The sequence below is a fragment of the Zalophus californianus genome, chromosome X (genome assembly GCF_009762305.2).
Source record: "Zalophus californianus isolate mZalCal1 chromosome X, mZalCal1.pri.v2, whole genome shotgun sequence".
Lineage (NCBI taxonomy): Eukaryota > Metazoa > Chordata > Mammalia > Carnivora > Otariidae > Zalophus > Zalophus californianus.
In genome coordinates, this window is record NC_045612.1 from 84,696,862 (window position 1) to 84,719,781 (window position 22,920).

Sequence of the window (22,920 nt, forward strand, 5' to 3'; positions counted from 1 at the left end):
CAGCAATGTCCACAATAGCCAAACTGTGGAAAGAGCCCAGATGCCCTTCAACAGATGAATGGATAAAGAAGATGTGGTCCATATATACAATGGAATATTACTCAGCCATCAGAAAGGATGAATACCCAACTTTTACATCAACATGGATGAGACTGGAGGAGATTATGCCAAGTGAAATAAGTCAAGCAGAGAAAGTCAATTATCATACGGTTTCACTTATTTGTGGAACACAAGGAATAGCAGGGAGGACATTAGGAGAAGGAAGAGAAAAATGAAGGGGCAGGATTTGGAGGGGGAGATGAACCATGAGAGACTATGGACTCTGAGAAAGAAACTGAGGGTTTTAGAGGGGAGGGGGTGTGGCGATGGGTTAGCCTGGTGATGGGTGTTAAGGAGGGCACGTACTGCATGGAACCCTGGGTTTTTTATGAAAACAATAAATTGTGGATCACTACATCAAAAACTAATGATGTATTGTATGGTGACTAACATGACATTATGAAATTTAAAAACAAGAAGCTGATAGTTGTAATAATCATTTTTGTAAATTTATCTACCTTTCTTGCTATCCACCTGCTAGCCTATCAGTTTCTCTCACAAGTGAAAACATAGATGTTTGTATGCAATGATTTTGAACCAGTAATTCTGAACTTTGCATTTTGATATAATTTATTGTATCCACCTTCATATTTTCTTATACTCCTTGATTTTTTAAAAATAATCAACACGTTATAATAAATATCCTGTTTTTTAATTTATATAAACCTCGCCCCATTGTATTTTATAGAGTTGTATGTTGTCAACTAAAGCATGTGACTGATTTCCACCATGATGAAAAGTTTTAAAATCATCAGCAATTACATGCTAGATTTTATTGCTTCTTCATTTTCTAATGAAAATTCACTTTTGTGAATTCCCATTTGTTTTTATCAACAGGCCCACATTTTATTTATTTATTTTTTAAAATTTTATTATGTTATGTTAGTCACCATACATCATTAGTTTTTGATGTGGTGATCCACGATCCATTGTTTTTGTATAACACCCCGTGCTCCATGCACTACGTGCCCTCCTTAATACCCATCACCGGGCTAACCAATCCCCCCTCCCCCCTCCCCTCTAAAACCCCGTTTGTTTCTCAGAGTCCATAGTCTCTCATGGTTCATCTCTCCCTCCAATCCCCCCCCATTTTTCCCTTCCTTCTCCTAATGTCCTCCACGCTATTCCTTATGTTCCACAAATAAGTGAAACCATATGATAATTGACTTTCTCTGCTTGACTTATTTCACTTAGCATGATCTCCTCCAGTCCCATCCATGTTGATGTAAAAGTTGGGTATTCATCCTTTCTGATGGCTGAGTAATATTCCATTGTATATATGGACCACATCTTCTTTATCCATTCGTCTGTTGAAGGGCATCTGGGCTCTTTCCACAGTTCGGCTATTGCAGACACTGCTGCTATGAACATTGGGGTGCATATGGCCCTTCTTTGCACTACATCTGTGTCCTTGGGGTAAATACCCAGGAGTGCAATTGTGGGGTCATAGGGTAGCTCTATTTTTAAATTTTTGAGGCACCTCCACACTGTTTTCCAAAGTGGCTGTACCAACTTGCATTCCCACCGACAGTGTAAGAGGGTTCCCCTTTCTCCACAACCTCTCCAACATTTGTTGTTTCTTCCCCTGTCCATTTTTAACAGGCCCACATTTTAACAGTTTCCAGAACTGGTACATTTGAGGTTGTAACAGCAAAACCAGTTTTTACACATGACCTCCTTGTTCTATGACCAGATCAGTTTCTATCCGTGGTTCTAGCTCACAGGGAATAGGGTCAGTCTTCTCTTTCCACTCTCAGTCCAGGGAAAGGCCCTGATCCCAAGCGCCTTCTTCACCCCTCCCTCAGAGGGAAGACTCATGTGATGGGCCAGATTCTGGAGCACTGAGCACAGTACCACCGCACACTGCGAGGTGACATGCATGCATGTAGGACACACCCATGTTCTCTCTCACAATACTAAGCAGGAAGTTCAGCCAGTGCCCACCTGTGAAGGCTGGGTGCTGCCACATCACTCTCTCTTCCTTTCTTCTCACTGGAGATCTGGGGCTGAGTCCTCATCCTGGCACTTTAGGGGTCAGTGGTGGTAAGATGCAGAATGAGTCAAAGGAATTCTGCTTCATTCTTGAGCCCACGCCTGTGCTTCAACCCAACTCGACCAGAAGGCTGTAAATGGAGAGGGATGGGGAACTAGCCCAGTGAACAATATTCCAAGCCCTTGTGCTTGTGCCTCATTTAGAGAAAGCCTCGGGAGAGGCAGGAGCGGCAGTGTCGGATAGGAGGAAGATGTTGTTTTGTCCTCTGGACAAATACTAGCCCCATACTGTCCGATTCTTACCGATAACGCCACACTTTCACCTGCCTCTCACCCTACTGCAGATGGGGAAACACACATACCCAAATGCCATGACCCACTTTGAAATGTCAGGGGGAGACGAACCATGAGAGACTATGGACTCTGAGAAACAAACTGAGGGTTTTAGAGGGGAGGGCGGTGGGGAGATGGGTTAGCCCAGTGACGGGTATTAAGGAGGACACGTATCGCATGGAGAACTGGGTGTTATACGCAAACAATGAATCATGGAAAACTACATCAAAAACTAATGACTAACATAACATAATAAAAATAAAATTAAAAAACCTTTCAAATAAAGAAAAAAAGAAATGTCACATGTACCCATTCAAATAGACATGCCCTCAGGTATTGCCATAATCTCATCCAGAGACCAGCACTTGGTGTTTGCAGGCATGGTTGGCGGACTCAACCCATGAGAAGATAAGGTAAATCTCCGGTTAAGGCCCCCTGAATTTTCAGTCGTTTCCCTCACACCTGCTTTTCCATCAGGGGCTCATGCACTAACATCTGGTACCATGAAATCAGTGTTCTTAATCTTAAACTGGTCCCACATAAGCAGGTTGTCCTCATTTAGGCCTCATTTTATCTCTCAGCACTTCGTCCTTGACATTTAGACTGTCCAAACTAGAAACACATCCCATGGTTGAGTTACTGGCTTCTGATATTTTTCAGATAGAATTGGCCACTTCAGGTCATATTTAGTAACTACTCCCACATATGTAAATAATTATCCATTTACTCTACACACAATGTTATTTTATGTACCTCACATTTTACAGTTATCTGCAAATGGACAACACATATCCTTACTGCCTTTTTGAGAATGCCTTTTGGCTACCATTAAGTTGTATATTGATAACACTTTGCACATTTCTTATTGTACCTAGCCAATAATGGCCCTCCTCACCACCCCCTCCTCCACCAAAAGAAGGATCTGATGATAAAAGGGATCCGAAAATAACTTTTCCTTGATGACCACTCTCCGAATAAGCCTCACAAGTATGTTAGTTAATCAGCCTCTTGGTTAGGCGGGTGTTAACCACGCCAGGGCTGCCGTTTACCATCATTTACCATCAGGAAGTCAATGTTTCACTCTCATAAGCCCTCGTCATGTTTGCTTTCCTTGTCCTCCCCAAATAAAATCCACTGTGAGGGCAGACACACACCCATTCACCCACCCCACCCCCACACACACTGCATACACCATTACTCAAAGGTACCCAAAATAAGATCATTGTAAATTTTTACCTCCCTCATGTGTCAGGAGATGGGAGGGGAAGATCTAATGGCAAAACTAAGATCAGGGTGTTAGGGTTTCATATTGGCATGTAAATGCTAAATGCTAAAATGTGGCCGTTTCTTTTCATTGAGTGTCCTTAGTCTAACACCACTTGCAAAAATGTGCTTGGGATCAAGTGATCATGTTTACAAACCTTTTCATGGCTTTGGGATATTAAATTCTCTATTCCAATTTAGAGGCTTGACATAATGAATTCCCAGTACCAGCAGCAGGGCAACTTCTATCCGGAATTCCTTGTGTTGTCCCTGAGAAGATTCAGTTCCTTCCCAGTGCCCCACGATGGGGAATTCTCCATGACATATTACATGAAAGACTTGATAAAATATTTCCTTTTTTTTTTCTTTCTACGAATACAGTGCATACATCAGTCTATTACCTACACAGTATGAGCTTCCCACATAACCACCTGAATGCAGCTGGCTTCAGAGTGAGGAGTGTGTTCTTGTTCGTGTTTTTTCCTTGTAGCCTTATCCCTGGTGAGATCTCAGCTACCAGCTTTTCACCAAAAGCAATGAGTGAGGCAGGACCTTTGTTGTTTTGGTGTTTACAAACAGCTCTAATTTTTTCATGGCCAATGTTGAGAGATGATAGTGATAGAAAGAAAAGGGGGAACTTCTGGAATTCATTATTTTGCTCACCACCCAGTAAGGTGTGTCACTGGGGAGAGGTGCTCCTTCACTTTCCTCCTGCCCCTGGCTTTCTGCTTGTCACCCTGCAGTCCTACTTCCTGTCCCTCTCCCCCCATCCCACCTCTCCCTCTCCCTCTCTCTTTGCCGCTACTTCTCTCTCCCTCCTTCCTAAGTCTTTTCAGTCCTCCAACTGGTTTTTCTGCTTAGTCTCTCCTTCTCCCTTCCATCCTTTCCCCCCATATTCCATATCTGGGTACCTTTCATCCCTTTGCTCTCCCTCCCATATCCCTGTCTGTTTCCCCACTGTCAGGGCCACATGGAGCCACATCTTCAGGGAGACTGAATGTATACACTCATATACCAATCCCTCTACTGATTCTTCCATCCTTTCCATTCAGTTTTCCAATTCATTCATTTATTCACTTATTCTTTCCACAGACACATTTGAGAGTCTATTATTATGTAGCAGCATTGGAAGAGGCCCTCGGGGCATACAGTGGAGAACAAAACAGACAATGGCAACTTTCACCATGGGGCTTGGGCTGGAATGGGGAGACAGATGTTTCAGAAAGGATCTCTCTAACGAATATATACTTTTATGACAAATACCAAAATGGAGGAAGATTTCATGGTACTAAGAGAAAGGAAAAGAGGATGAGTAATTTAAATTTGGGATAAAGAATTGGGTGGCCAGAAAAGGCCTTCATGAAAAAGTGTTATTTAAGTTGAGACCTCAAAAATAAGCATGAGGTAGACCGATGAACAGGAGAGGAAAATGGGTTACCACTTCAGGGTCCCCAGGGGCAGCACTCTAAAGTCCCGAAGGCAGTCAAAAGTATGATTCTCACAGGCCTAAGAGAAGGTCAGAATAGTTCAAGCAAAGGGACAGTGGGGATACTTTAGGGTCAGAGGTTGACAAAATCTTATTTCCAGCTCATATCACTATTCTCGTGATTCTTTCAGGCCAGGCCCCTCACTTGTCATTCATTTATTTGATACTCTTTGTTTGCTTTTTCCACTCCCACTCTATGCCTCTCACAGAGACAAGAAATTCTAGTGTGTTTAATATATATCATTTTCTTTATGCAGCTGAAAAATGCATACAGTGAGACATGTGTTCTTGTACATAGTACTTGGTATTTACATTTTATAAATCTGTAAAATTTGTAATATATATCCTCATCCTCTGTCTTTTGTGTGTGTGTGCCTGTATTGAGTTAAAACTGACACACTGGAGACCCAACAGACTTAATTAAAGTGCACAGTCTGGGCACACCTGGGTGGCTCAGTCAGTTGAGCACCCGACTCTTGGTTTTGGCTCAGGTGGTGATCTCATGGATTAGGGGATTGAGCCCCGCATTGGGCTCCACACTCAGCAGGGAGTCTGCTTGAAGATTCTCTCTCTGCCCCTCCTCCTACTCTGGGGCACACACCCCTTCCCTCCCTCTCTCTAAAATAAATAAATATAAATCTTTCCAAAAAGTAAAGTGTACAATGGATGGACAATTACTCAGCCATCAGAAAGGATGAATACCCAACTTTTACATCAACATGGATGGAACTGGAGGAGATTATGCTAAGTGAAATAACTCCAGCAGAGAAAGTCAATTATCACATGGTTTCACTTATTTGTGGAACATAAGGAATAGCACGGAGGACATTAGGAGAAGGAAGGGAAAAGTGAAGGGGGGGAATCGGAGGGAGAGATGAACCATGAGAGACTATGGACCCCAGGAAACAAACTGAGGGTTCTAGAGAGGAGTGGGGGGATGGGTTTGGCCAGTAATGGGTATTAAGGAGGGTACGTACTGCATGAGGAGCACTGGGTGTTATACGAAAACAACGGATCGTAGATCACCACATCAAAAACTAATGATGTATTGTATGGTGACTAACATAACATAATAAAATTAAATTAAATTAAAAAATAAAAAAATAAAGTGTACAGTCTGATGAATTTTGATATATGTACTTGTGAACCAATCATCATAGTCAAGATAATGAATATATATAGAATATATATATATATATATATATATATATATATATATATATATATAAACAACCAAAAATATCCTTGTGTGCCTTTGAAATCCATCCGGCCCTCCTCATGCCCTCATCACCAGGCAACCATTGAACTGATTTCTGTCACTATACATTAATGTTCATTGTCTAGCCTTAATAAGTGTAATTATACCACCTGTGTTCTTTTTTTGGGCCGGGGGATGTTCTGACTTCTTTCAAGTATTATATTTTCAGATTTATTCATGTTGCTGTATGTATCAATAATTCATTCCTTTTTAATGGTTTATGACATTGTATGGATATACCACAATTAGATCATGCCCCTGTTGATGGACATTTGGTTTGTCTCCGGGGTTTTGTCTATTACAAATAAAATTTCAAGGAACATTCATAAATACACTTTTTGTAGAAATAGGTTTTCCTTTTTTCTGTGTATACCTTGGTGTGGAATGACTGGGTTGTATGGGACATGTATATTTAACTAGATAACTACCAAACTATTTTCCAAAGTGTTTGCATTATTTTACATTTCCACCACCAGTGTATGAGTATTCTAGTTGCTCCATACCATTTGGTATGGTCAGCTATTTTATTTTAGTCATGCTAAGGTGTCCACACAGTTTTTAATTGTGGTTTTAATCTGCATTTCCCTAATAATAAATGATGGTGAGCATGTTTTCATGTGTCTACTTGCTTCTTTATTGAGGTAGTCTGTCGAAATATTTTGTCCATGTTTTTAGTTTTATAGTTGGGTATTTATTTTCTTATGATTGAATTGTAAGAGTTCTTTATATAGTTGAATAGTGTCCTGAGTTGGATATATATTTTTTCTAAGTACTTCATTCCAGCCTGTGACTTTCTCTTTCTTTCTTTCTTTCTTGCTTGCTTGCTTGCTTGCTTGCTTGCTTGCTTGCTTTCTTTCTTTCTTTCTTTCTTTCTTTCTTTCTTTCTTTCTTTCTTTTTCTTTCTTTCTTTCTTTCTTTCTTTCTTTCTTTTTCTTTCTTTCTTTCTTTCTTTCTTTCTTTCTTTCTTTCTTTCTTTCTTTCTTTCTTTCTTTCTTTCTTTCCTTTCTTTCCTTCTTTCCTTCTTTCTTTCTTTCTTCCCTTCTTTCTTTCTTCTTTCTTTTCTTTCTTTAAATTTTATTATGTTATGTTAGTCACCATACAGTACATCATTAGTTTTTGATGTAGTGTTCCATGATTCATTGTTTGCCTGACTTTCCCTTTCATTTTCAAAACAGTGACACTTGAAGACCAATTTATTTTTTTTAATTTTGGTGAGGTCAAATTTACTAAATTTTTTCTTGTATAGTTTAGACATCCTAATTTGTAAAACCTTACCCAAATCAAGCACACTATGAAGGTCATAACTTCCTATTTTTCCTTATGGTGTCAAGTAGTAGTAGAGGTTTCTTTCTTTCTTTCTTTTCTTTCTGTCTTTCTTTCTTTCTTTCTTTCTTTCTTTCTTTCTTTCTTTCTTTCTTTCTTTCTTTCTTTTTCTTTCTTTCTTTCTTTCTTTTTCTTTCTTTCTTTCTTTCTTCTTTCTTTCTTCCTTCCTTCTTTCTTTCTTCCTTCCTTCCTTCCTTCTTTCTTTTTCATTCTTTCTTTCTTTCTCTCCCTCTCTCTCTCTCTTTCTTTTCTTTTTTTTTCTTTTTTTTCATATGGCTATTTCATTTTTTCCACCACCATGACTTGAAAAGATTATTTTTCCCCATTGAATATCCTTGGCACCTTTTTGAAAAAGCAATGACTATATACTTGTGCGTATTTGTACCTGGAATCACTATCATGCTCCATTGTTCTATTGTCGATCTTCATGTCGACAGCAAACTTCATAGTAAGTGTTGATATTTTTCTCTTTTAAGTTTTTATTTAATTTCCAGTTAGGTAAAATACAGGGCAGTATTTGTTGCAGGTGTACAATATAGGGTTTCAACACTTCCATACAACTCCAGCTATATGGATCATTCTTTGGTATTTACCCAAATGAGTTGAAAATGTATGTCCACACAAAAATCTCACATGTATGTTTATAGCAACTTCATTCATAATTGCTAAAACTTGGAAACCACCAAGATGTCCTTCAGTAGGTGAATGAATAAATAAACTGTGACACATCCAGGCAATGGAATAGTATTCATCATGAAAAAGAAATGAGCTATCAAGCCGTGAAAAGACATGTAAGAACCTTACTTAAGTGCGTATGACTTGCTGAAAGAAGCCTATCTGAAACGGCTACATACTGCGTGATTCCGACTATATGATGTTCTGGAAAAGGCAAAACTATGGAAACAGTACCAAGAAAAAAATTCAGCAGTCACCTGTGGTCAGGAGAGAGCGAGAGGAATTTGTATGTGGAGCACAGAGGATTTGGGGGGGGGGGGGCGTGAAACAATTCTGTATGATACTTTAATGGCGGATACATGTCATTATATATTTGTCCAAACCTATAGAATGCACAAAACCAACAGTAAACACTGATGTAAATTGTGGACTTTGGGTGATAATGATGTGTCGATATAGATTCATTGATTGTAAGAAGTATGCCAGTCTGGTGCAGGATGGTGGTAGTGGGGGAGGCTGTGTCCGTTTTGGGCAAGAGGTTTATGGGATGGCTCTGTACTTTCCGCTCAATTTTGCTATGAACTTAAAAGTGCTCTAAAAAATAGAGTCTATTTAAGAAAAAGGACTCCAAATTGTCAATCTCTACATTTTAATTGGTGAATTAGACCATTTGTATTTAATACTGTTATCGATATGGTTGGATTTAAAGCTATCATGCTATCTGTTTTCTACTTGCTCATCTATTGTCTTATTTTTCCCCATTTTAGGACTTATTTTAAATTAAGTGAGGGGATGCCTGGGTGGTTCAGTCCGTTAAGTGTCTGACTCTTGATTTCGGCTCGGGTCATGATCTCAGGGTCATGAGATCCAGCCCTGTGTGAGGCTCCATGCTGAGTGTGGAGCCTGCTGAAGATTCTTTCTCTCCCTCTCTCTCTCTGCCCCTCCCCCTTCCCACACATGCTCTCTCTCTCAGGATGAATGAATGAATGAATGAATGAATAATAAAGTGAGCATTTCATGATACCATTTATCTCCCACATAGGCTTATTAGCCATAATTTTTTGGATAGGTATATTTGGGTTTATATTTGACGCTTCTTTAACTTGCCACAGTCTACCATCAAGTAATATTGTACTACTTCACGAGTTGAATTAGAATCTTACAACAGTATACTTCTATTCCCCCCAGTCCCTGTGCTATTATTGTTCAAGAAATTAATAATTCCACATAATTTATACTCCACAATGCCTTGTTATGAATTTCTGTTTACACTCTTAATTAATTCATAAGGAATTTTTTTAAAAAAATAAAAAGTAAATATTCTATTACTATCATCATATTTAGCATCTCCAGTATTGATTATTCATTTCTATACAACATATTTACATGTACTGCCATTTTTCTTGTACCTGAAAGGCATCCTTTAATATTTCTTGTAGCGTGTACCCAGTGATGATGAATTATTTCAACTCAGGTAAGTACGAAAAAACTTTTAATTCAACTTCACTTTTCTTTGAAAGATTTTATTTATTTGAGAGAGAGAGAGCGAGAGCACAAGAGCATGAGCAGGGGGAGGGGCAGAGGGAGAAGCAGACTCCCCGCTGAGCAGGGAGCCCAACACGGGGCAGGGCTCAGCCCAACGGACTGAACCACCCTGGGATGGTGACCTGAGCTGAAGGCAGAAGCTCAACCGACTGAGCCACCCAGGCGCCCCCCAACTTCGCTTTAGAAAGATATGCATTCAGTACAAAATTCTGAGTTGATAGTTATTAATTATTTCACTATTATAAAGATGGTATGCCACTTTCTTATAACTTGCATTGTTTCTGATGAGAAGTTCTCTGTAATTCTCACCTCTGGTCCTGAATGGTTCTATATTTTTTTCTGGTTTCCCACTTTCTTAGGAGGGAAGGGGAGCAGATTGGAAGAATGTCATGAATACACACCATGCAATATCTGTGCATAGTCACTTTGGTAGATCTTCAGTGCATGCATAGCAAAGTAAACACATCTTAAAACCATATGGCTCAGTGAAAAAAAACTCAGATTTAAAAAAAAAAAAAATTTATACCATCATGCCTCTAGCCATGATGGATTTACAGGAACCCGATATACTCTCCCACCGAAATATCTGGTAAACCAAAACAATTATAAAGCTTTACCTCATGGCACCACAGGCAACAACACAGGACAGTGATCCCTGAGAGAAGGGAAACTAACATGGTGAGCCCTCAGATTGCCCAACTCCCCCAACTTCTTGCCTGGATAGAGTTTGCAGGCTACAGCACGGGAGAGATTGAACACAAACGGAGCCCAGAGGAGAACCTGAGTGAAGGAGACAGAGTTGAGAATTCCGAGAGGCCAACGCGACTAGAATTTGCTGGAAGTAAGGGAGAGGAGAGCCACACAGAGAGGTAGTTCCGGAGAGCTGTGGAGGTTTCCCGTCAGGGTGCAGTGTATGAGCAAGGGGGAGTGGTGGTAGCGGACTTCCATTTTCTGCAGTGAGTAGTTGTGTGGATAATGGTGCCACTTACTGAGATGGTGAAGATGGGAATTTTAAAAACAAAAGAAACAGGGAGTGTGACTATGTGGGAGGAGTAGGTTTACCAAGGGACTGGTTCTAGACAGACTCACTATGAAGAGCCCTCGAGACATCCAAGCGGAGATGTCATGTAGGAGAATGAGTATATGGATTTGGATCTCAAAGTTGAAGTTCAAACTGGGGCTGTAGATTTTGGAGTTAGTAGCATAAATAGTTATATAGCATTGAGAGAGAGAGAGGCTGATATAAAAACGAACGTAACTAAAGCCCACATCATAAGAAAAAAGATGTAGCTATGTATGGTGATGGATGTTAACTAGACTTACTGTGGTGGTCACCTCGCAATATATAAAAAATTTGAATCATTATGTTGTACACCTGAAACTAACATAAAGTTATATGTCAGTTATATCTCAATTTTAAAAAGGAGGAAGAAAGGAAAAAAAATTTAAAATAATAAAGCAGGCAAACAAAACGAATATAAGAGTCCACTATGATTTTTTGTAAAAAGCACAGGTTCAGTTTGAGATGGGAACCTAGTATTTTCTATTACCACTGAGCAGTTTGTCAAGGCTTTCATTTCTAGGGTCTGGTCACCTCCCACAGAAACGTGTTACACAGGAAGGGCTGAAGAGATACAGGCTGCTGACAGCGGAGGTTGCTATGCAACAGCTGAGGAAAGCCATCCAACCAGCCAGAATTGACATTGGTCACTGGAGAGTAAAAGCTGTGGTCCTAGCAATAGCTTCCATTCATGCACAGGCGTCCCGGAGAGGTTGACATTAAAAACAAATATAAAAGTCCACCATGGATTTTGTAAAAAGCACAGGTTCGATTTGAGTTGGAAACATAGCATCTTCTCCCTCCAAAGCAGTTCCTCCAGTCATTCTGGAAGCATAGCAGCATGTGTTGGGTTGGGTAAGTGCTTCCTGTGCTTCCCATTTTGCATATTGAGAAACCAGGCTCAGAGATGTCCAGTGACCTGAGCAGGTTCACACAGCTAGCAACAGACTGGCCCATAACTCCATCCCTGGAATTCTCAAGACCAGCCCAGCTTCTTTCCACAAGACCACAGCTGCCCCAGGCCCCCGCCCTGGAAGGAACCCCGGGCAAACATTTACTTTGAATCGGGGCTTGCCATGGCTCAGACACACAAGTGCCTGATTGTCCTGGCTGCTCCAGCGGGCACCAGGAAGGCCTCAGGGGCAGCGTGTTCATGCCACTCACAGCGAAGAGGCCTGACAGTTGGGGCAGGGAGTGGACTCCAAGGAGCAATTCCCCCAGCTGGATGGACCCACCTAGAGTAGGCAAGGGGTGGAGACTGCGGGGGGGGGGGGTCTCTACCTGTGTCCTGGATGCAGAGCTTGAGCTTGGGTCTCAGACAGCACAAACTTGGCTTGTTTGGGACAAGTGTTGGCAGGGCAGGAGAGGTGTGTGTGTGGGGGGTGGTGCGGGGAGGTGTGAATCGGTCGCTCAAACTGGAGAGGGGTGCCTGCCTCAGTCCCCAGGCCAGCACTACTGGGACATGGGGTTTGGAGTCAGGAAGATTCAGGACCACTATATTGCATTTTCTGTTGACTGGTTCTGTGGCCTTGTCTATTCATGCGGTGTGTCTGTGCTTCAGCTTTCTGATCTGTAAAATGGGGATGCTGACATCCACCTCCCAGGGCTGCCGTGAGAGGAAGACGAGCCCCAGCGCAGATAGTGCTGTGATGCCCAAGCTGCATAAAGAGTAGCTGGGGAAGCAGATGTTCCCATTGTGGCCGGGGGCCATAGAGATGGACAGTGCTGGGGAACACAAAGGCAAGTGGCATCCTCTGGCCATTTCCATTCCCCTTGTTACATACAGTTAGACACCCAGCTAGAGACCTCTGTGCTTGTGACCTAGGGGTCATGCTGGGGAAGCCAGGCAGTGTATTCCAGACCACACTGGAGGAACTTAGCGGGAACGGGGAGGGCAGGGAAGAGAAGCATTTGTGCAAAAGTGCGGGGATCGAGGGTAGATGATTGGGTGGTCCAAGTGCACCACACAGGCTGTGAGTGCGCGCGCCTCGGGTCAGAGGAGGGGTGAGGGGTATCTGGCGGGAAGAAGAAAACCCCCCCTCCCCGCCCACCCACTCGCGGAATCGCATGCGCACTGGGGACCTGGTGGAGAGGGCTTTTGTTGGGAAAGCGGGCGGGCTGGAGGGGTCCGCGCATGCGCAGGCTGCCCAGCCGCGGGGGGTGCGCGGAGAAAAGGGGCGGGGTGGTCGGAGCTGCTGTGCTGGCAGCAGTAGGCGAGGGCGCGGCTGCGGGGTTCCTGGTGCTGAGGACGGACGCCATTGGAGCCCCAGGGAAGGTAAGGATCCAGCCTCAGACCGGACCGGGAGAGGGCGAGTGGAACCCGGCACGCTGCGCCCTCCCCACCCCCACACCCGGATCTGAACAAAGCCCAGGCACTCAGAACCCGAGCCCTATTAGACCCACGGTCTAGGTAGGACCCTCCCCCACCCCCACCCCCACCCCCACCCCCACCCCCACCCCCCGCCGCCCTCTCCCGCCAGGAGACGCAGGGCTCTCTGATCTGAGCCCTACTTATACCGGAGCCCGCGATCCGAACCCCTTTAGCAGACCCGTGTGCTCCCTGCTGAGCTTCCTTAGAGCGGAGGCCCTACCCCCACCCCAACGACTCCTGGATCAGTCCCAACCAGCTGACCCCGTTGCCCCCTTCCTGGAGTTGCCATCCTGGGGTTTGAGACCTCTAGCGCTCCCATCCATGCCTCACCTAGTCCGAGCCCCCACCCCCCCACCCCTGGAGCTCCTCCTGTATGAGCCCAACCCAGACCTGAATCAGCTGAACTCCCCCGCCCGGACCTAGCCAGAGGGTCTCTGGATTCAGTTTCCCATAAGCTTTCCGGGGCCCCTGTTGTCTAAGCCCTCTCATGTCATCTGCTCCCCTTTCATCGTCAAATCAAAGCCCTTTGTTTCTCCCTGTCTCAATGCACATCCCCTGTGGGACTCTTCAGACCTAAGCCCGCCAGTCCACCCCCTATTCAAATCTAGCCGCTGAGATGGGGAGCCTGCCCATCCTAAACTCCCCTTTAAGTGCGGGGTCTCCTCCGACCACCTCTCTCCCTCTCCCAGAGCTCTGTTAGATTCTCTGACAGAATCTAACCCAACAGATACCGCCTCCCCCCCCCGCGTCCCCCCCCCGCCCCCTCCACCACCGCCTACTGCCTAGTAACCTGATGATTGCCGCCCCCCCACCTCCAGAGAGATCCCACTGGATCCCGCCCCCTCCCCCTGAAGAGGCCTCACCCTCCCTCCCAGGCTGAGCTCTCTTCTCCTTGGGACCCCCAGCATGGCTGAGGGAAGCTACCGCATGGAATCGGAAACCTACAACGTTGAAGACATGGACGAGGGTAGTGATGAAGTCGGGGAGGAGGAGATGGTTGAAGGAAACGACTATGAAGAATTCGGTGCTTTTGGAGGCTACGGCACGCTCACCAGCTTTGACATCCGTATCCTCAGAGCCTTTGGGAGCTTGGGTCCAGGCCTTCGCATCTTATCGGTGAGGCCCCTGGTGGGCCACCTGCTGGCCCTGGGCCTTCTCCCCCTCCCCGCCCAAGCTGCTGGGGAGGGGGGTGGGGTGGTGGATGAAAGGGAGGGTTGAGGGGGAAGGACTGCCCAGCTTCCCCAGCCTTCCCTCTCCTGCTCCGAGAAAGGGGGCTTGGGAAGGTCTTGGGGGGTGGTGGGAGCTGGCTGCAGGGAGGAGGCTGGCCAGCACAGGAAAGCATGATGGGAGCACGGAGAGCTGTCTGCCTTCCCCTACCCTTCTCTCTGGCCTTACAGAATGAGCCCTGGGAACTGGAAAACCCTATGCTGGCTAGGACTCTGATGGAGGCATTTCAGCTGGATCCAGAGACACTTGCCAATGAGGCTGCCGCCCGTGCCGCCAACGTAGCCCGCGCGGCCGCCTCCAACCGTGCTGCTAGGGCCGCCGCTGCTGCCGCCCGTGCGACCTATAATCAGGTGGTCGCTCACCGCCCGGTGGCCACAGACCCGGCTTCAGGAGAAGCTACCCAGCCCGTGACCTCTGCGGCCCAGGCTCAGGCAGCCGCCCCTGAGACAACCCGTGCTGCTCCGCACGTCTCCCAGATGCTAGTCAACAGTGAGGTGGCCGCCCCGGGGGCTCCGGCAACGTCCACACAGCCCCAGACGGCCTCCCAGGCCCAGGAGGCCGCTACCGAGGGCCCTAGTACCGCCTGTGCTTTCGCTCAGGCTCCCTGTGCTAGTGAGATGGATGCCACCCGGCCCAAGACAGCCTTCCTGGGTCAGAACGATGTCTTTGATTTCACCCAGCCGGCAGGTGTCAGTGGCATGGCCTTCCCACGCCCCAAGAGACCTGCCCCAGCCCAAGAGGCTGCCCCAGAGGGCCCCAGTGCTGCCTCCTCAGGGGTGCCCCCGGCAGCACCTGCTAGGGAAGGGGCAGCCACCCGGCCCAAGACGACCAAGTCCGGAAAGGCTCTGGCCAAGACTCGGTGGGTGGAGCCTCAGAATGTTGTGGCAGCCCCTGCCACCAAGGCCAAGATGGCCCCGAGCATCCCTGAGCCCGAGGGTGCAGCTGCCACCGCTCAGCACAGTGCTGAGCCCTGGGTCAGGATGGGAGGCAAGAGGACCAAGAAGGTGAGACCTCCCTGCTATCTCCAGCCCCCCTTGCTCCCCTCCGTTCTCTGCTCAGTCCTCTTCTCTGCCCCCTCCCCTCCCGCCCCCTCCCCTCTCCCCCTTGTCTCAGCTTGCGCATGTTTGTCCAACACAGTGCAGTAGTGTGCTCTGACTGCACAAAGTCTCTGCCCTCAGGCCTGGAGGGAGAAGAGGTTGGCTCAGTGCCGGGCACGTAGTAAGCACTCAGCACACGTCATCTGCTGTTTGTACTACTTGATTTCCAAGTACCTGCTCTGGTTAAGATGTGTGCAGGGCACTTTTGCATGGCCAGCCTGGTAGCCCTGGGTCTCTCCTCTCTCTCACGCTATAGTCCAAGCACCTGGATGACGAATATGAGAGCAGCGAGGAGGAGAGAGAGCCTCCTGCGGTCCCACAGACCTGGAGAGCATCGCAGCCCCCATTGACGGTGCGGGCTCAGGTGGCTCCCCGGCCCCCAATGGCCCTGAGGTCCCAGGTACCCTCAAGACACGTACTGTGCTTGCCACCCCGGAACGTGACCCTTCTGCAAGAGAGGGTAAGAAACCTGCCTTTCCCCCCCCATCTCCCTCCTCTCCTCTCCTGTGGGCCAGTTCTTGGAGGTCACCCGTGTCTTGATCTCCCTGTGTGCTCCTCCTTCTCCAGGCGAATAAGTTGGTGAAATATCTGATGATTAAGGACTACAAGAAGATCCCCATCAAGCGCTCAGGTGGGCAACCTGGGCACCCTCCCCGAGCTCTGCCCTTCCACTGTCCCGTCCAGCATCAGCTGTCTCCACCGAGCACACCCAGCTGATCGCTCCATTTGCACAGTATGGGTCGGGGAGGGGGTCCCGACGGTGCTCCCCTCAGCAGGGCTGACCGAGGGGCTGCTGCAGCTCTTTGGCCCCTGCTCAGCCCAGGTGCTCTCTCCACCTCTCTCGCCTCTTGCAGACATGATGAAGGACGTCATCCGAGAATACGACGAACATTTCCCTGAGATCATTGAACGAGCAACATATACTCTGGAGAAGGTGGGCGAGTGCCCGGGCAGCTCACTGTGGTACAAGAGCTGCAGGGAAGCCTTGAGCCCTGCAGCCCCTTGAGGCCCCCTTTCAGTACTACCTGCTCCGGGAAGGCTTCCCCAGCTTCTCCTCCTGGGAGCGTCCACTGCATACTTGCTTCCCCGGAGGGTTCCTCTCCCTCAGATTCTTTCAGTGTCCCTGCTCTCCTGAAGTGGGTCCTACTGCTTTGGCCAGTGCCAGAGCTCCCACAGGGCAGTCCCTCTGCAGCCTGTCTTCTCGAGCCTTCCCCATAACTTCAGCGACCCTGGTGAGGGAAAGTTCTAACGGGGAACTGAGGGACTGCCTGCAGGACAGGCAGTGTGGGTTTCTGCTCTCATGTTGTTTCCTACCCCATGTAGAAGTTTGGGATCCATCTGAAGGAAATTGACAAGGAAGAACACCTGTACATTCTTGTGTGCACACGGGATTCCTCAGCTCGCCTCCTGGGAAAGTAAGAAAGGGCAGGAGGGTTGTGGCCTTCCTCACTGGTGCCTCCCCCTCCCCGTCCCCTCAGAGAAACGGGAAAACAGAGCTTTGGTGCCTCGCACAGCTCCCACCCACAGGTAGTGGTGCCCAGTAATTAGGGGATGAAAGGGGAAGTGGCCTGGGGTGAAGCCTTGCTGCTCTCAGGACCCCCACGTCCACCCCCCCTCCCCCCGCTGCCACCTCCCCGCCCCATCTTCCTAGGAAAGCAGGCTCCTTGTTGCCTGCCTCTTCCTGCTACGCGCTTGGCCTGGGCTTGGCAGAGTGATCCGGGGGGAAGGAAGCTTCCCATCCAGTGTAACTTCGGACGCTCAAAGGGCAGGGAAGGTCTGGATGTGCCTCTGGACACACTGTTGCCAAGTGGCGGCTCCCCGCCTGACCCCATCCTGGACGGAACTCTGGGAGGGAGTGTTCGCATCCACGTTTGAGGCGTGAAGCGGTTCAGTCTCAGACAGAGGAATGAATGGTCTGGATGAGAGAGCAAGCCATATGTTGAGTGGGAAGAATGGCCCGGTAGCCCAGCCATCCGGGAAGAGCTAGTTGGGTGAGCCAGCCCTAGTCCCTCGGGCAAATGGCTGCTGGACAGGATCCCTCTTTCTACACCTTCAGGACCAAGGACACTCCCAGGCTGAGCCTCCTCTTGGTGATTCTGGGAGTCATTTTCATGAATGGCAACCGTGCCAGCGAGGGTGAGTGGCTGGACCCACAGCTGGGGGGTTGCCCACAGTCCCAGCTTTGTGTGCTGAATACTTGTGGCTCTTCTCCCCTCACAGCTGTCCTCTGGGAGGCACTACGCAAGATGGGACTGCGCCCTGGGTATGATTGGGCTCTCGGCTCCCGCCCCTTGGTGTTGTCCTTGGGCACCGGTGGCCCCGGGGTGGGATTAGCCTGGGGGCCTGGTGCAGGGGAGTGGACCTCCTGGCCTGGGTAGAGCGCAGAGGGTCCCGCTGGGGTGCATGGGGAAATGGTCCCGAACTCTCAGCCCGTCTCTGCTCCATGTCCCCTCTCTGTCCCCAGATGGGACCCAAGAGAACCCATCAGAATTAGGGGTTCCGATCACACCCTTGCCTAGGGCATCCCTGACATGTGGCCCTGTGGCCCCTGCTGCCACCCCAGGCCTCCATGGCGATGCGCTGCCCCCCCCCCCCCCGACACACACACAGACTTGGAAGCTGTCCATCCTGCTAGGGAGTGCTCCTGCCCACCTCTGGGCACCGCCCCTGTGTGTAGTCATGGATTCCTTTCCTGGCCCTCAGGGTGAGGCACCCATTCCTTGGAGATCTGAGGAAGCTCATTACGGAGGACTTCGTGAAGCAGAAGTAAGTAGTGGCCAAGTTAACTTCGTCCCACACTCGTGTACTCCTCGTGGGCTGATGTGGCTGAGCAAGCCATTCCCTGTGCCAGATCTTAGAGCCAGAGGGATAGGTGTCTCTGGTGTGAGGGTGGGCGGGGTATGTGAGTGTTGGCAGGGAGTGGAATTCCAGCGCAGCCTTGGGCAAAGGGAGTCGAAGTCGGCAGAGGACACGGCGCAAGGTGTATTAGAACCACCGTGCCATTTGGTACCTGCCCTGTGGGCGTCTGGCGAATGTCTCCTGCTTTACATCCTGGGAACCTGGGGCTCGGAGAGTAGAAGTCTTGAGTTTGGCCCCAGCTGGTAAGGGGCCCATTTGGTCCTGGAGCCCAGCCCTCCTAACTTTCCGGTCAGGCCCACCCTGTCCTCAGTCCTCACACAGGCGTGCACTCACACAGGCACAACAGACTAGCCCAGACACGCGCATGCGCACACACGCAGAGTGGGGAGTACGCACGGAGTGTGCCGCTTTTCCCCCCTTTACGATCCTCTTCTATGGCGGACTGTCCCAGGGTTCCACCAGGCCGTGGACGGGAGCCTGCGATGGAGTGTGCTCATAGCAGAGGGCCTGAAGCAATGGCTCCTGGGTTTACAACACACCCGAGGGGCATCTGGGTTCATTGTGACAAAGGGCCTGAAACTTGTGGCCTTCCTACAAACAGATACCCGACACGTGTCCCACCCCGCACCTCCACGTGGCTTCTTCTGGGCAGGACCAGCGAGCGGCCTGGGGCTTTGTAGGCCTCAGTCCTGGAGGCAGAAACCCTGGGAGTGAGCATGGGCCGGAGGGCCGGAGGGCCAGGACAGTCCTCCCGCAGGAGCTGGGCTGCAGTATTGGGACTGGGAAGGGCCTACCCGGGAGCCCTTGGTGCGACGACAGTTCTGCCTGGCTGGAAGCAAATGTTTCTCTTCCTCTTGCACTGAGGTACCTGGAATACAAGAAGATCCCCAACAGCAGCCCACCCGAGTATGAATTCCTCTGGGGCCTGCGAGCCCGCCACGAGACCAGCAAGATGAGGGTGCTGAGATTCATCGCCCAGGTAACAGGGGAGCCTCTGTTTGGGGCCAGGCAGTGTGGTGTGAGTTTGGTGCTTGCCATACCCTCTCTGTTTCTTGGCTACGGCCTCCCCCTCAGGCTGTTGGTCCAGTGAGGATCCAGACAGGTTCCTAAGTAGGTCACTTGCCCAAGTTCACAAGTGCAGTAAGTGTGAGGGATGGGGTGAGGCCCCGGGGCTGGCACGGAGTCATAGGAGAGTCGGATTCCAGTGGCCTCGACTTGCCTCGTGACCATGCCCAGCCCACGGGAGGGTGTATGGCAGGAAGCAGGTGCTCGGTGAATGTGGGGTAGCTGTGCGGATGGTGTCTGTTACTCCACTGCAGAATCAGAACCGAGACCCCCGGGAATGGAAGGCTCATTTCTTGGAGGCTGTGGATGATGCTTTCAAGACGATGGATGTGGATATGGCTGAGGAACATGCCAGGGCCCAGATGAGAGCCCAGATGAACATCGGGGATGAAGCTCTGATTGGACGCTGGAGCTGGGATGACATACAGGTGGAGCTCCTGACCTGGGATGAGGATGGAGATTTTGGCGACGCCTGGGCCAGGATCCCCTTCGCTTTCTGGGCCAGATACCATCAGTACATTCTGAATAGCAACCGTGCCAACCGGAGAGCCACGTGGAGAGCTGGCGTCAGCAGTGGCACCAACGGTGGGGCCAGCACCAGCATTCTAGATGGGCCCAGCACCAGCTCCACCATCCGGACCAGAAATGCCGCCAGAACGAGTGCCAACTTCTTCTCCTGGATCCAGTGAGATTTGCAGTGGATACCTGAAACTCCGAGGGAGGGGCTGTGAGAAGTCAAGTCGGGGGCAGGCCTGGGTGGTGCAGTGGGGGAACAAGGAGTTGTGAGAGACACTTGTTTGTTTCTTCGTGTCCCCTTGCCCCCCCCCCCCGTCTCATGTCTGTTCATAGTTCTGCTTTTGTGTCTTGTGTTACAGACAACGCTGATGAACCGCGGCTGTCCCTCATCAAGCCAGAGTGCCTCCTCGGATCCCTCCTTCACACAGCACTCTAGGCAGCTTCTACCTGCCCATCCAAGATGGCATGCAAGATGAAGCTCCCTTTGCCCTTCCTGCTTTTGTTGTGTGCTTTTGTTGTGCGCTTTTGTCGTGTTTTCATGTTTTTGGTATCAGTGTTACAGTAAAGTTGCAAAATTACTTGGGACGTTTCCTCCTTTATTTGCGCACGTACCTGTGCACGTGGTGCTCTGAGCGGCACGTGGCTGGGGGCTCCGACATAGACACTGCCCGCCTCTGCCTGGAAGGCAGCAGGTGTGGGGAGGGCGCCGAGAAGATGTGGAGATGCCAGCTGAGTGTCTAGGCCATGAGTTTCGAGAGGCTCCTGTCCACATAGTGACATGATTTCCTCCACGGTACAACCCCAGTTAAGACGCCAGTGGTGGGGGCGGTGGCAGGAAAAGGGATGGTGTGGAAGGCTGTGGGTTGGTGCCACCGTCCCTCCCACCAAGGAACAGGGTCCACAGACATCCACCAAGACCCACCTCCTCCACCCCATCTTTGGAGGCGCCATCTTGGAACCCTTCCCTCCTCCTCCACACAACTTCAGCACCTCGTCCCTCCCTCAGATGGACCCTCAAGGACAATGAGATAGGCCTCGGCGACATCTCACCCCTCCAGCAGGTTGAAGGAGGAGCCATTATTGCCCACAGAGTAGGTTCGATGAAAACAGACCTCGACAGCCTGTGACCCTGACCCGAGGCCTGCTGGTGGGCTCCGGAGCTCTTCTTCACTGGAAACAGGGCCCTCCCAGTGAAGCCAAGGCCAGGCCTATGTCCTGGTGTCTTCAAGGGCTGGGTGGTCCCTGCAGGAGTGGCGTTGGGACTGCAATCCCTCCAGTGGACGGCAGTGAGAGCAGAGACGCCTGGGAAGGGCTCAGTGGCAGGCTGGGACAGTGTCCGGAGCTCTGTCGGCTCCCTGTGATGTCCACACTTGGGCGGACGAGGCCCCGGGTTAAGAAGTAGGAGTGACTCGGGTAAGGGCCCCCGCACCCCATTGCCTCTTTTCCCCAAGAAGAGGTTCCCTTCTCTCCCCCAGACTGGGCTCCTGACCCAGACCCAGGCCCATGATTTCACAGGCCCAGTGAAGAATGAAAAACGTGGGCCCCCTTGCTCAAAAATGATGAAGAATTCCGAGAGAGCGACGGCTTGGGCTTGAACTAGGTGTGCAGCCCCTCCGCGCACAGGGTCCTGTGGGGCTGCATAGGTGATACCCCCAGGAAGCTAAGCTGTGTAAGCTTTCCTCCCCCTAAAGTCGGGCTTCAGGTGGATTTCTGCCTTGCTGGCCACTGCTGTGGTTTCTGCCTGCCCGGCGCCTGGGTCCCTGCTTGGCCACGAGGACACTGTGATTCCGACAGAATTTGAGTCCCCTTCTCTTTGGCTTTACTGACGCACGGTCTGGGATGTGAGAGGGATGAAGGATGCCTGGGAGCCCAGTCCTGGGGTGATGAATGATTCGAGACTTTTCTGGTCCTCTCACCCTGGGACCCTCCCAGGACCCTGCTGGTGCACACAGCAGGCACATGCCTTTCCATAGATGAGGGTGCAGGCACTCACCCAAGGCCACGGGCAGGAGTTTGAGCACTGGGTGCAGAGGACACCTGAGATACGGCATCTCATCTGGAAAGGAGGAGAAAGCAGCTCTCAGAGACAGACAGGGTGCTGGGGACGGTGCCACCTCCCCAGGCCTGTGGGCTTGCACCACTCCCCTCTTCCATCCTCCTTTTCCCTGGCTGGCCTCTCCTGGTGGGGGTCGGGGGGCGGGTTTCCCCGGAGCCGCACTCTGCACTGCTCAACGGGTAGTTGAGAGCAGGGTGGGCGGGGAGGAAGAAAGCAGTGGGGTGGCCTCTGGGACAGGGAGGAAGGAGCGCCCAGGGGAATGCTGACAGACTGACTGGCAGGGAGGTCAGCTGGGAGGCTCTCCACCTGCTCCCTCACAGGGCAAACGTGACACCAAGGCAGGGGTCCTTCCTGGGACCCCAACCCAAGACCCTTCAAGGCTAAATGCATGCTCTGCCCACTGCAGCCGGCTCCCACTGCCTCGGAGGGGCTCACAGAGTCGTGGGAGCAACACCCCCATCTCTCACCCTCTCCAACAATAGCCACCCTCTCCCAGCCAGGCTGCCCTTACCACTTCCCAGCTCCCTTCACTGGGCCAGGTCCAAACCCCTCATGGCTTCCCTGCCCCCGAGGCTCCTCCTGGGCTTTCAAGGCTCCTACCACCCTCCCAGCCTCCTAAGACATCAGCTTTGGCAATATCCTGGGCATCCATCCCGCTCCTCCTCCTCCTCGTCTTTGTCATCGTCATTTGTCAG

At 49.7% G+C, this 22,920-nt stretch overlaps 1 protein-coding gene and 1 non-coding gene across 4 annotated transcripts; both read left to right on the forward strand.

The window, feature by feature from the left end:
- The first annotated feature begins 13,157 nt into the window (after nucleotides 1-13,157).
- LOC118355919 (melanoma-associated antigen D4) lies at nucleotides 13,158-20,746 on the forward strand. 3 transcript variants are annotated; one of them, XM_035725352.1, is made up of 13 exons: nucleotides 13,158-13,309; nucleotides 14,311-14,521; nucleotides 14,803-15,636; nucleotides 15,986-16,189; nucleotides 16,297-16,360; nucleotides 16,584-16,663; nucleotides 17,053-17,144; nucleotides 17,786-17,865; nucleotides 17,950-17,992; nucleotides 18,433-18,495; nucleotides 19,453-19,567; nucleotides 19,908-20,338; nucleotides 20,529-20,746. In XM_035725352.1, the coding sequence occupies exons 2-13, from the start codon at nucleotides 14,312-14,314 to the stop codon at nucleotides 20,536-20,538; spliced, it is 2,226 nt and encodes a 741-aa protein (XP_035581245.1). In that variant the 5' UTR covers nucleotides 13,158-13,309; nucleotide 14,311; the 3' UTR covers nucleotides 20,539-20,746. The 3 variants fall into 3 exon arrangements, with proteins under 3 accessions (XP_035581245.1, XP_035581247.1, XP_035581246.1); XM_035725354.1 differs by having other exon boundaries at nucleotides 13,171-13,309; nucleotides 14,224-14,521; XM_035725353.1 differs by having other exon boundaries at nucleotides 13,171-13,309; nucleotides 14,281-14,521.
- LOC118356598 lies at nucleotides 19,073-19,202 on the forward strand. Its single transcript, XR_004819860.1, has one exon. It is a non-coding gene; the product is annotated as a small nucleolar RNA SNORA11 (small nucleolar RNA).
- Nucleotides 20,747-22,920: the final 2,174 nt, after the last annotated feature.